Here is a 14,326-nt window from a genome sequence, read left to right as displayed (position 1 = left end):
GAACACTAAAGTTCCTTACATAACAAGCATTGGGTGTGTGACCAATAATACCACAATAAAAACAAGTAGGTTCAAAGTTACTTCTATACCTAGGAGGATAAGATTTCTTCTTAACAAAGTTCTTCCTTTTAGGATAATGTTGCATTACTTTAGGCTTGATCACTTTCTCTTGAATTGGTTGGTTACTAGCCTTGACAAAGATAGTCTTGTTGGATGTTGGTTTATCAAATTTAGAGAAACCAAGTCCGCTCTTATCATTGGAGTATCTTTGTGTGCTAAGAACATTTTCCAATCCAATTTGCCCTTTTTCATATCTTTCTAAAACACGTTTTAATTGGACAATTTGGAAGGAAAGTGATTCACAATTCTTGCATACAACATTATCTTTTTGAACACTAATCATTTTTTCTTTGTCATCTTTATGTTCTACTTCAATTATCTTAACCTTCTCTTCTAACGATGATATTATTTTCTTTTGAGATGAGATAGTTTTATAGAGAATTTTGCATTCTTTTAATAATTCTTCTATTGCACCTTGCGCACCATTATCAAAAAGAGAATTATCATAACTAACCTCGCCTTTTTCATCGTCGGAGTGGTGTGATGCCATTAGTGCTAGATTTGCACTTTCGTCACTATCGGAGTCCGATGAGGAACTTACTTCATTATCTTCCCATGCTATGTAGGCCTTTTTATTTTTGAATTCTCTTTTGCCTTTGAATACATTCTTCTTCGAAAGCTTTGGACATTCTGGCTTTATGTGTCCTTGTTTCCCACATTCATAGCATGTAACTTCTTGTGATGAAGTGGATGCTTCTTTATCTTTATGCTTTGAGAATTTCTTTCTTTTGACATAGTTAGTATTATCAAAATTATTTTTATTACCAAAAAATTTGCCTAACCTTTTTACAAGAAGCAAGAAGTTTTCATCTTCATCCGATGCATCTTTCATTTTGCTTTCTATTGAATCTACTTTTAATGCAATGCCTTTGGATTTCTTCTCTAAGTTCTCATGCTTTTCCAATCTTCCAAGTTCTGTCTCATATTCTTGAAGTTTTCCAAATAGTGTTGCGGAAGTAAGTTTTGATAAATTCTTCTTTTCGGATATCGCCGTCACTTTTGGTTGCCACTCCCTTGTCAAAGATCTGAGCACTTTAAGATTAAGTTCTTCGGTAGTAAGAGTCTTACCAAGTGCCTTCAAGTGATTTGTCAAATGTACGAATCGTTTTTGCAAATCGAGAATAGTTTCTCCGGGCTTCATTCTAAACAGTTCGTACTCTTGGCTTAAAGTATTCAACCTTGATCTTTTAACTTCAGCGGTACCTTCATGAGTTTCTACAAGAGTATCCCAAATTTCCTTTGATGTTGTACATGTTGATATTCGGAAGAATTCATCCATACTAAGAGCACCATGAAGAAGACTGATCGCCTTTTTGTCAGCAAGAACCCTTTTTCTATCATTATCATCCCATGACGCTTTAGGTTTCTCCGATCCAACACCATTAACGACCGTTGTAGGAACATGAGGACCTTGTAGGACAGCCTCCCAAACTTCTTCTCCTTGTGCTTCTAGATGAGCCTTCATTTGGATTTTCCAAAAGTCAAAATATTCACCACAGAACAATGGAGGCTTGTTGTTAGAACCACCATCTTTGAAAACCGGTCTTTGATTTGCGGAAGCCATTCTGGATCTTTAGGAACAAGTTACCTATAACTTGCTCTGATGCCAAATGTAAGTATAAGAGTGCGCCTAAGAGGGGGGGTGAATTAGGTTTTCAAAAATTTAATCGGTTTTATGAGAATACTTCTAATAATTTTTGGTTAAGTGTTTGAAGGTTTTTGTAAGGTTCTTTTCTTTTCTTTGGTAATGGTGATGAATGCAATAAAGTGCGGAAAAGTAAAGAACGCAACGATATATACTGGTTCCCCTCACAATCCGAGAGTACTCCAGTCCCCTTTCAAACACGAAAGAGATTTCACTATAGTTAGAATTATTGTACAAGCCTATGCCTACTATCTAACCTATAGGGTGATCAAAGGTTCTTAACACCTTTAAGATCAATCAACACTAATGTGTATGAAGAACAATCCTCTTCAAACACAACACTTACTTCCAACAATCCTGGATAGTAAGGAGATAATACTTTTGAATTTATACAAGAGATTTAGATGAAATTTGTATAGCACTATCAATCTTGGATTGATCTTCTTCTTCAAATAAACAATTCTAACAATGAATATAAATGTTCACAATGTATGCATGAAACTTTGAATAGATTTCTCAATGAAAATGTGTATGGAAAGTTTCACTTGAAAATGAGAATTTATGAACACTTGAGAATATTGAAAGATGAAGAATATGGTTTATGAATTGTTAATGAAGAAGGTGATTTTTGAATATGAAAGATGTGTAATATATAGTGTGTAAAACACCTCTTCAAAAGGTTATTTTTCCATGAAGCAATGCAATGTTTAAAAGGTATAAAGACAATTTCGTTTGAGTGTAAAATGCAATGGAAAAACACACTGGTTCAGTAGGAACCGGTTCTTGTATAGGACAACCCGGTTCCTGCTGAACGTTACAGCAGAAAATTTGAATTTTGAACGTGGGAACCGGTTCCTGCATAGGGACAACCCGGTTCCCCATAGTAAACCACAGAATGCTGAAATTTGAGAATGCTGGGAACCGGTTCCCCCATAGGGACAACCCGGTTCCTAAAACCTTTATTTTGAATTTTAACTAAGAAAAAGGTTTTAAATGAACTCTTTGATATATGAGACTTGTTCATGATTATGATATGCATGAGAGTATATTTTGTGAACAATTATATGTCAAAGTGAGTATTGTTTATACCTTTGCCATTTATTGCTTGATTCTTGAATCTTTATTATTTCTTCAAGACTTTGAAATTGTGTGTTCTTTGCTTAAGACTTGAGATTCTTTTTGCACATCCTTTATGAAAGCTTGATGTCCATATTGTCTTCATCAAAACAAACTATGCTTGAGATGCTTTGCAATTACAGGAGTATATTAGGCTTTCGAAATGTCATTAAACACTAATTTGTCTTAGAACCTTCTAGTTGAACTTGACTTGTGGCCTATTAAGTGGCTAGCTTTGAAATTGATCGAAGTTAGTTATCCTCGAGGAATATTTTGATCGGCCGTCCGAGCGCCGTATTGAGATGTTACCTCCAAGGATCATAGAACCCGAATACTCTTCTAGGACAGGTTTTAACCAACTCAACTTCAGTGGGGAGGGTATCACCTATCAGCTTCATGCAAGCCTTTAAACCTAAGGCTATTGTTTGATTTGTTTGTGTGTGCCACATGTTTGACATCATAACATCATAAGCATCATAAGCATCATAAGCATATCATTTTCTCACTAATCATTTCAAGGATCAAAGAGTTTACCTTTGTTGTTATTGCAGGTAATGGCTCCCGCCACCAGAGATTACATCCGAATCAACATCTCAACGGTGCCATCTTAACTAAAAGACTTAATATCAGAATTTCCCAGGAATGCTCAATTCACCGAAAAGCATGGTCACCTACTCCATTTGGTTACCTCAAAATTTGAAGAAGACATGATACGGGTCCTGTTCCAGTTCTTTGATCCCGAACATCATTGCTTTACATTTCCAGATTACCAGTTAGTACCTGTCATACCCCAAATTTGTCCTACCCCTAATTCATTTTCTAACTGGCTTATAGATTTGTATTTCATCTGCATATTCCCCATTAGGTCATTTATCATATCATGCATCATTAATCAATAAAGTTGGCACCGGGATCGAGGATGGTGATAATTTGGACTCCCTATGGTTTCGAGGTTCCCCTCATCATTCAAGGTTATCAGACCATAATAACATTTTCATCAGGGTTTCTCAGAATATCAAGTGTTTAGGTGGTTCATCAAGGGTTCAAATAAGTTTGCTTGGGACCAATGCTTTGATTCTTTCCCAGAAAAAAAAAAGAGAAAGGGAGACAAGTCATCAAGATGCATCTCAAATAAAGGAATTGAAGTTCTGGGTTTGAGAGCCAGCGCGTTGAATTCAAATTCGCGCTTACATTTATCAAAGACATCAAATTCTTAAGCGTATAAGATTGGAGGGCATCACGTGAAGTACTGACAGTCATTTTCAAGATCAAAGAATCATTTGCCAAAGACTTTGACTTTCGGTCGAAGTCAGCCAAGGAAGGTTGACTTTTGGATCAAAGTCAAATCTTTAAGACTTTGTGGGTTTCTCTTATCATGACTTCATTCAAGTTACGAATTGAAGAGATTTGAATTCAAGATTGGTAATAAAAAATAAGGTTTCATTAACATCCCAAATAAGGTTCAAGCTACAAAGGACTTCCATCATTCAAATTCCTAAAACAATCTCCCATCATTTCATTATGTATCACATTCACCACTTCGGTCATGCATACATTCCCAAACATCGCTTGTCGTAGCCTTGTTCAAAATAACATTCACATATGCTCCCTCTCCAGATTTCTACATGATCAAATTCCTTACAAATACCCTCCACTTCCAACTACAAAATTCAAAAACAGTTTGTACATTGAATTCCAAATTACTAGAAGAGTGAGTCCATTCAATATCATTATATGTTCATTACACAATCCAAATGCATACACTACCATATACAAAATACAAAGAAAAAGGGCAAGAGCAAATAAAGAGTACACGTTCTATATTTACAAGGTTTCATGCTAATCTCGAAACGCTATCATCCAACTCATCTCACAATAAAGATTACATAGAAGTCATTATTCGCGACCTACTGTTCCTACAAAGCTCCATCATCTGGGTCTTCGAAACCTCCTCTTCATACATGACCAGCAACAAGCCGGATCCCGCAAATAAACCAGCACGAGATGAACACAACTCAGTGTCGGCATATTCAATATCTGGAAACACAGAAACAGTGCACAAATCAGGTCACAGAAGCTATCACTAACCATTCTTTTCAGAAAGAAACTGCTTGCAGCAATCAGCCCCATGCCTAACCATCACTACCTGCATAAAACCACCTTCAGACCCTAACTGTCTTCAACCAACATGTGACACAAATAATCAATTCCTAACTAATTATGCCCGCATCACAACAATCCAGTCCCTGCATAAAATCAGAAAACAAACCATTTCAGGGCAGCCATACACATCACCAATAATCTGCACAAACCAAACTAAATTTTAATCACACCATTTAAGTTCATTCCATAACAGCTTCATTCTAACAAAAAACACATACAAATCAATACGTTACCATACCAAAATCAGAATCCACACATACAGCCCTCATTCAATCATTTCTTAAAACCCCCTTTTTCACCAACCTAACATAACTCCCTAACCAACATTCAACCATCCTAAATCACTAAACATTCGGCTAAAGAAAAAGAAAAAACAGTATGTGACGGTTCTCTTCGATATCCATGAACCAATTTAAAACCGAACAGTCATCAATGACTCGATTCAAAACAATTAACACCCACACACACTTCATACAGCCTTGCCAATATACTTCATAATTACAGTCAGTTTTCACTTACAGCCCAACTTCCTAACATTTCTACACAACCTCAAATCTCCCTAACAGTTTTACCTCCTAACTATCCTATAGCAACCAAAACAGAAAATTACAAACCTTTGACTAACAGTCCAATATCACCTCCATGCTATGCCAACTTGCTCTTACCAAAATAAACTCTAGCTGCAGATAAATCAAGAAAACCAACATCAGGTCAGGAAAGAAGCCAAGGCGTATCATCTACGATTCAGAAAATAATCAGCTAAGCACAAAAAATCAAAGCCTAACACTTCACTTACTGAGATGAGCTATTTCCCTCCAAACTCTAAGTCTTCTCATCATTCCACACGGCTAGGCAGTCTCGTTTTGACAACGGTTGATTCATCCAGGTTCAGATCCCATGCTGTGTGTTTAATTCTACCAAGTGACTTCATTGGAAACCTGCATATAGTGCAAAAGAGAATACATCACTACCATACATAAATTTAAAACCAGATAACCTTAACAGTTTAACAGCCCTACTCTTCAATTCCAACTCCTAACTATCTCCTAGCTACAGCCCTGCACATATCATATTGCTCCATTAAAAGACATCTTCATACAGTCCTCCATCAAACACACACGTTCGCAGTTTAAAACCAAACTCTGTAACTAACTTCTTTCAACCTCAGCCCTCCATTCTCATAACTAACCCTTCAACCAGTTCATAACTAACAACACTAACATTCAACTAACAGAAAATCAGAAAACAGAAGAAACAATTCAATGCATTCATGTACCAAAATCATTAACAGCCAGCATTAACATACCTTCCAATAGTCCCACATTCAAAGAATCAAAAATGTGCTGCAAACTTAGTCCCACATTCAAGAAAGTGGAAAAATGCCTTGTAAAGCTATAATGCTGAGTCCCACATCTAAGAACTCCTAATGATTACCCAATCATTACGGTATAAAAGTCAGTGCCACCATTCAGGAAAGAACACCTAAGCACTATCACCATCATTGTCTCGCTTGCAGACTTTGAAGGGAATGATCGTGAAACCCCAGTTCAAACATTCTCACTCCCACACCTCTCACGTACACGCACAGTGAGGAAGCCATTGAAGCTCACTATCAGAGCTTCAAGAGGCTTGTGCTTGGCCTCTTCTTTCATCACTCAGCGGTTTCACTCGTCCACTCTCAATAATCTCAGGATCTCTCCGCAGCGCACAACAACAACATCGCACTCAAAAACTCAAAAGAAAAAGCGAAGAAAGAGTAGAAGAAGAAAACGGATCCGCGAAGAGAATTGAAGAGCAAGGGAAGATCGGAATTATACCTTATTTTCTCCCCTCTGGTTTTCTTCAACGGTCATCCTCAATTCGCGGCTAAAGTGAGTCTCTGAGCTCTACCATCCTTCATGTTCTTGCATCTTCATTACACAATTAGAATCTTCATGACATCTCGTTTCTTTCCCCTCTATCTGTTGCGTGATTCCATTGGTATATGCTATTTACTTTGGAGATCTTAGGGTCCGGGTCTCTCGTGTTAGATTTAGGATGTGAGGTTTAGTGTTCAGAATAATCAGGGATGAGGTAGAGATGGAGGTCTGAGTTGACGAGATTTTGTTGTTTGTTAACGGAGGCGGATGAGAGTTCATCGGAGAAGACGGTCAGGCCGCCGCGCCGTTCGTTTGTGCGAGGAAGGGGAAGATAATTTCATTTGATTTGAGTTGAATGGTTCTAACCCTAATTCCCCTTTTCTCTTAATTTTTTAATTGAACAAAAATCACGATCTGGATCCAAACTCCCTGGGCCTTCACCGAACGAATCACTATTCATAACCCCCGTAGGCCCGTAGCTTTTCTTTTGGCAATAAGGAAAAAATCTGAACAAAGTTGGATTGGGCTCAATTACTGTCCACACATCCCCAAGGCCCATACACTCTCTTTTTCCCTTTTTCTGTTAGCAAGAAAAAACAATTTCTGGGCCAACCATTGGGCCCTACGCCCTATTGACTCACACTGCTTAACTCAGTTTACACCCCCCAAGTTCACTATCTCTTAGTTAAATTTAGATTTCATTTTCCACTCTTTAGGTAATGAAAATATATAATAAAATCAATAAAACTTGTTAGATTTTTAGCTAATTGTTGACCTAGAACCTCACTAAAAATTCATAAAAAATAGTAGTATTTTTTTTTAGACTAATTTTACACTAATGCTTGAATTGTTTTTTTTGTATCATTTTTCATGCTATTCTTTGTATAATTGTTGTGTGATTTTATTACTTGATTTTGGCCTATATTTTAGGCCTACCTCGTTAATACCATTAGTATGTTAACTTTAGACTAAAACAATAACAACTAGGCTTAGAGATTAGGCTAGTCCCCCCACTTTTTCATTCTTTTTCTTTTACAACATAAAACATCTAATAAATACTCAAATAAACTCCCATTAAAAAATACCAAGAAAACTCATAAAAAATGACTAATAAATACTTTGACTAATAAAAAGGGAATGGAAGCTTGTAACTTCCCTTGCTTAAGGGATGTTCGAGTGCTTGGGGGCTCCCTTGCTTAAGGGTTCCATTCAGGCGTAAGTTCCCAACGTTAAAAAATACAAACCAAAGAGTAACTCGAGTTTCCCTTGCTTAAGGGATTTCCTCGAAACACTCAAACACTCTCTCTCTTCTCTCGCTTTCTTAAGGGCACCGTTATTTCCGCTCCATTGCATCCTAGGCTGTCCCCTTGTGCAAGAGCGCGAACGTTAACACCGCCCAACTAAAAAACACAAAAACAAACAGAAAATCTTGAGCCGAACTACGGCGCTCTGATTCCTGAAAAGGATACGTAGGCATCAAGACGCGGGGCTTGAACGAGCACACTTGTAAATATTCCTTCTTTTCCCCGTATTTCTTTTGCATTCATTCGCATATAGACATAGACATAGATACACCCTTTAGATAGAAACAAACATAGGTGGATACCATCGAGTACGATGGGCGCGAGGGGTGCTAATACCTTCCCCTTGCGTAACCGACTCCCGTACCTTGATTCTCTGGTCGCAAGACCCTGTTCCTTCCTTTCCTAGGTTTTCTGACATTCCTTTCCCTTATGGGATAAATATATTGGTGGCGACTCTGTTCATTTTTCGCGAGCGTGCGACAGCTGGCGACTCTGCTGGGGATGTTGCTAGACCTGTTGCTGGTCCATCCTTAGTGAGTCGATCCTAGCCTGCGTTTGTTTGTTTATTTACTGGGTGTTTACTTCTTTTATGTCTATACCTTGTATATATGTTTGCTTGCTTATTCTTTGCCTGCATATCATGTTTATTTCTGTTTGCACATCATGCATATGGATTATATTCTGTGTTCCTTGGGGTCTTCTGTTCTGTTTTGCAGATGGGGGGTTTGTATGAGGTAAAAGGCCCACTACCCAGGCCAAGTGACACATAGGATTAGCGTGGATGCTCATGTTGACTACCGTAGCGCTTGCTATGGATGAGTTCAATATGGGGTACCACAACTGGGCGAGGTTCTTTCATGGAACACTGTGTCTGGCACGCTTGTTGCCTCAAACACTTTGTACCCCATGGGAACTGTAGACCCTAGTGACCATTAGGGGCCACCTGTCCGTGTCTAGAATTCATACCCGTGAGTTTGGGGAGGGACAGGATACTAGCCTTCATCATACCCGGATTTTCACATTGCAATCTGAAGCCGAAACTTTGAACTTGTCATACCCAGTGTCACTCAGATATTCAGAATTGCGAGAGGCACTCAGTCTCTCACTACATTGCACCATGACACATCATGTTACTGCATCCACCTCACTTCATTTGAGGAGAATTCTAAAGTCCACTTCAAAAATAAGAAGAAAAGAAAAAGAAAATGAAAAGAAAAAGAGAATATTTTACTTCACAAAAAGAAAAGAAAAGAAAATATGCAATTACGAATGGACTTTAGGATTCTCCCGATGAAATGCATTCCGCCATATCATTTAACATGCATGTTTATTTATTTTCAGGAACATTTGGCTTTGTCTCCGACCAACTCATGGCTCCTCCATTGAAGACTGGTAGTCGCAACATCTCCTACACATTTCTAAATCCGAATCTGGATTCTCTCGAGTGTCTGGTTAAGAAGATCACGCCGGATGAAACAACCAGGTTCCGTGAAAAGTATGGGTATATTCTGAGTCTTCTCAAGATGCCGTTCACCAAATACGAGCAAGAAGGAGTTCATACCTTGCTTCAGTTCTACAACCCTTCTCTCTGTTGCTTCACGTTCCCTAACTACCTTTTGATTCCCACATTGGAAGAATATTCTCTTTTCCTTGGTGTTCCGATCAAGAAGGGGGAAGTTCCGTACTATAGCACCATGGAGGCTCCCACTTCTATTGAAATCTCCAAGGCTCTTTATTTGAGCAAGTCAGTTGTTGATGCAAATCTTTCCGAGAGAGGAAGATATCAGGGTTTTCATATGGAGTTCCTGGTCAAAAGAGGGTGTGATGCTGCTGAAGCGAAAGAATGGGACACTTTTAGGGCTATCCTGGCTCTAAGTATCTATGGTGTCCTAATGTTCCCGAACGTGCCTGATTTTGTTGATATGAGTGCAATCCATTTGTTCATTCTACAGAATCCTGTTCCTACACTCTTGGGGGATGTTTATCATTCAGTTCATCAAAAGAATCGTCAAAAGAAGGGTTTGGTCAGATGTTTTGCTCCTTTGCTATACCGTTGGTTCAGATCACATTTGCCTGAACGTGGAGCTTTCGTCCATAGTAGGCACACCTCTAAATGGGCTGAAAGGATTATGGGACTTAGAGCCAAAGACATTGTATGGTATAACAGATCTTTGGAAGACAAGGAGGTTATCATGAGTTGTGGAAAGTTCAATAATGTGCCCCTCATGGGTGTTAGAGGTGGGATTAATTATAATCCCGTCTTGGCTAGGAGAACTTATGGATATGCTTTCGTCAATCCTCCTGAGCAATCTGAGATTGCTGAAAATCTTTTTTATCATGTAGCCACCAACACTGGGCAGATGGAAGAAGCTGTGCAAGCCTGGAAGAACATTTGTTGGAGAGACAAGAAGCATTTTGGTCAAAGGGACTGTGCGACTTATGAAGACTATACTAAGTGGGTCGAAACTGTGGCTAATACCCAAGGAATGCCTTTCCCTATTAAGGATCCTTTGTACCCTCCTGTTGGCGCACAACCCAACATTGTCTCCATGCCTCGTTATAATCAGACTGTTGAGCAGAATCGGAAATTGACTGAACAAATGGAGACGATGCAAGTTAAGATGAATACCGATAGGCAAGAGAAGCTTTCTGCCCTTCATAAGTTGAAAATGAGAGAAATAGAGCTTGAAGAGTTGTACGCCAAGGGAAGCACTTCTCAGAAAAGGCCGAGAGTGGTTGCCGATCCCAAGTCCACTAAGATTCAAGAGAGGAAGATCAAAGAGCATTATGAGGATCAGTTGGCGGAATTGACAAAGAGGCTCCAAATCCAGACTGACATAGCCAAATCAGAGAAAGCCCGTCGAAAGAAAGCAGACAAGATCCTTCTGGAACGTCAGGCAAGGATTGAGGGGTGTTATGAAGAGATTCGCAAGCTGAAGGGTCGAGTGGAGGAAAAGGGGCAAAGTGATACTCAAGCTCAAGAGGAAGCCAGAGGTTGGGAATTGAGAAGCCGTTACTTGGAGACCATGCATTTCAGAAAGGACCTATTGATTCAAGAAGTTGTTAAAAGACCAACCCATGCTGAGACCAAAAAGCTGTTTGAAGAAATGAAGGCTTGGAGCTATAAGAACATTGGAGATAGCCCACTTCGTCATTTGGACATGGGAGATCCTGCTTAGTATTGGTTTTTTGCTATAGAATCACCACCAGTCTTGTTGGATGGGGTTCTTATTTCCATTTTCTGTATTGTTGGCTCATGAGAGTAGAATATTTTGTACTTCAAACGTGGTTGTGGAATTAATGGATTATGGTTGTTTATCTTGGTTGCGCTTCGTTATTTCTCATTATCTTGTAGTGTTGGTTCGAGACAAAGCCAAAAATTCTTGAAAATAATATAACATGCACACATGCACCCATGCACTCATATCATACTGCATTTTCAGGTTTTTATCAGATTCTAATTGGGGTCCCTTCCAACAACAGATTTCTTTTCCGACGACGAAGCTGACTTTGTTACATCCTTACCGCACCAGGAGCAACGAGAGAATCATGGATCAATTTGAACAGAATCAAGCTGCCCTCCGTAGGGATATGGATGTTATGGGGGAAAGAATGACTCAACTTATGGAGACTCTCCATGTCGTTGTCCAAGGACAAGAAGAGCTCCGAAAGAGCGTCGCTGGAATGGTCAAAGATACTCCTACCAACTCTGCTGATGGGGGAGTAAAAACTAAAGAGATTCCTGTTGAGGGAATAGCAAAAGTAGTGGATGACCACCATGAGGTTATTGATCTTGAACATGATCTTACTGCTGAGTTGACCGAGACTGCTAAGATGTACCAAGCTCTTGAAGAACGCCTTAAGGCCGTTGAGGTTGCTAAAACTTCGAGTTTCAACACTGCTGCTCTATGCTTGGTACCTGGGATTGTGATCCCCCCAAAGTTCAAGGTGCCAGACTTTGATAAGTATAAAGGAGTCACCTGCCCAGAGACTCACCTTCGTTCCTACTGCCGTAAGATGGCCGCTCATGCTGAGAATGAACCACTACTGATGCATTTCTTTCAGGATAGTCTCACTGGAGCCCCGTTAGAGTGGTACATGAAACTTGAGAGGTCTAATGTCAGTACTTGGGGACAACTTGTCGACGCCTTCTTGAAACAATACCACTACAATACAGCTATGGCTCCTAGCCGTGCCCAGCTACAAAATATGTCAAGGAAGCCTGACGAGTCTTTTAAGGAGTACGCCCAGAGGTGGCGTGAACTTGCTGCTCGAGTTCAACCTCCTCTTCTCGACCGTGAGTTGATTGATCTGTTTATGGGGACTCTGAAGGGGCCGTATCTTCAGCACATGGTTAGTAATACTTCTCCGTCCTTCTCAGATGTGGTCATCATTGGTGAACGGGTTGAAAACTGTGTTAAAGCTGGTACTATTCAAGATGTTGCTACTCCTAGCAGTTCTAATGGTAATGGTAAGAAGCCGTATTCTGGGTTTGTGAAGAAGAGGGAAGGTGAGACTAGCACCGCTTCTGTTGATCAAGGTCGAGCTCCCGCATATTCTGCTGCTCCACCTCCTTATTATCCGATGCCTTATGCTGTTCCTGGTCCATATGTCCCTCAGGCATATGCTGCTGCTCTCCCGCAACCTTGGATGGCACCTCAACAGCCTTTCGTGCCGCAACAACCAGTTGCTCCTCCTCAGAATCGCCAACAAAATCCTAGGCCTCAAGGTCAGAGAGGTCCACAGAGGCAAAGATACCCTGACAGGCGTATAGATCCGGTTCCCATGCCGTATGCTCAGCTTCTCCCCCAGTTGCTTGCTGGTCAATTGGTACAACTCCGTGAACTTGGACCTCCACCTAGTCCTCTCCCTCCTGGTTATGATGTTAATGCTCGATGTGAATTTCATTCAGGGGCCCCGGGCCATACTATTGAAAAGTGTAGAGCATTAAAGTACAAAGTTCAGGATCTCCTTGATGACAAACTTATCTCGTTCGCCCCTACTGGTCCTAATGTGCAGAATAATCCTATGCCTCCTCATGCTGGTGCGACCAATGCTATTGAGTTATGTGATGATCAGATCCTAGTAAATGATGTTAATGAGGTAAGGATGCCGCTAGCAGTTGTCAGAGAATATCTTATGCAACAAAAGGTTTTGCGTGAGCTACATGACTACTGTTTGCAATGTTCTTCTAACCCTGAGGAATGCACTAGGTTGAAAGAAGAAATCCAGAAACTAATGGACGAAGGTGTTCTTAGAGTGGAAAGGGTCGTTCCTGTCGAAGATGTGGCTACTCTAGAGATACCTTACTATCCTGCTGAGGTGTCAAAGAATCAGAATACTCCTTTGGTCATTCGTGCTCCGAGTACTCCCTTGGTCATTCAGGCTCCGAGGACTCCGTTGGTTATTCAGGTTCCAAATGTTCCTTCGACTCCTTCAACCTCGTCTCTTGTTCCCTCTCCTGTGAATGATTCTAAGGCTGTTCCTTGGAGTTATAATGCCGTGTATATTCGAGGGAAGAAGTTTGACTGTCCTCCAGTGGGTACTTCGAGTATCACAAATATTACTGGCACTAGTGGTATTACCCGTAGTGGTCGGATCTTTGCTGCCCCTCCTCCGCCTCCTAAAGAGCCCAATAAAGAGGCTAGTACACAAGCAAAAGGAAAGCAAGTTGCTGTTGATCCTCCTGTAACACGTAATGCACAAGATGCCGAGCAACTCTTGAAGATCATTAAGAAAAGTGATTACAAAGTGATTGACCAACTTGATTAGACCCAAGCCAAGATCTCCATCTTGTCTCTCTTGGTGCATTCTGAAGCTCATCGTGATGCTCTGATGAAAGTTCTGGCTTCCGCTCACGTAACTCAAGACATTACCGTGCCTCAGTTTGAAGGGGTTGTGACCAACATTGCTGCTGGTAATTGTTTGGGTTTTTCTGATGATGAACTTCCACCTGAGGGTAGGGCACATAACAAAGCGTTGCATATCTCCGTCAAGTGTCTGGATGCTGTGTTGTCTCGAGTTCTGATTGATACAGGTTCTTCTATTAATGTGATGCCCAAGACTACTTTGTTTGAGCTGAGTATGGATGGGGTTATGATGAGACCATGCACTATGAG

General features: G+C 40.2%; 1 protein-coding gene across 1 annotated transcript; it reads left to right on the top strand.

The window, feature by feature from the left end:
* Positions 1–9,577: 9,577 nt before the first annotated feature.
* Positions 9,578–12,928, top strand: LOC131604371 (uncharacterized). Its single transcript, XM_058876816.1, has 4 exons — positions 9,578–10,763; positions 10,890–11,201; positions 12,589–12,678; positions 12,828–12,928. The coding sequence occupies exons 1-4, from the start codon at positions 9,578–9,580 to the stop codon at positions 12,926–12,928; spliced, it is 1,689 nt and encodes a 562-aa protein (XP_058732799.1).
* The last annotated feature ends 1,398 nt before the right edge of the window (positions 12,929–14,326 follow it).

This window comes from Vicia villosa, linkage group LG5 (assembly GCF_029867415.1).
Source record: "Vicia villosa cultivar HV-30 ecotype Madison, WI linkage group LG5, Vvil1.0, whole genome shotgun sequence".
Taxonomy (NCBI): domain Eukaryota; kingdom Viridiplantae; phylum Streptophyta; class Magnoliopsida; order Fabales; family Fabaceae; genus Vicia; species Vicia villosa.
Note: the sequence above shows the minus strand (reverse complement) of the source record. Positions and strands in the feature narration are given on the sequence as shown.

Bases quoted from the DNA above. Each gene is read 5' to 3' on its own strand.
- LOC131604371 (XM_058876816.1), top strand. From the start codon at position 9,578: ATGGCTCCTCCATTGAAGACTGGTAGTCGCAACATCTCCTACACATTT. The intron at 11,202-12,588 runs GTTGGGAATTGA...CGTCCTTCTCAG, and splicing joins AGCTCAAGAGGAAGCCAGAG to ATGTGGTCATCATTGGTGAA. The intron at 12,679-12,827 runs GTAAGAAGCCGT...TATGTCCCTCAG, and splicing joins TAGCAGTTCTAATGGTAATG to GCATATGCTGCTGCTCTCCC.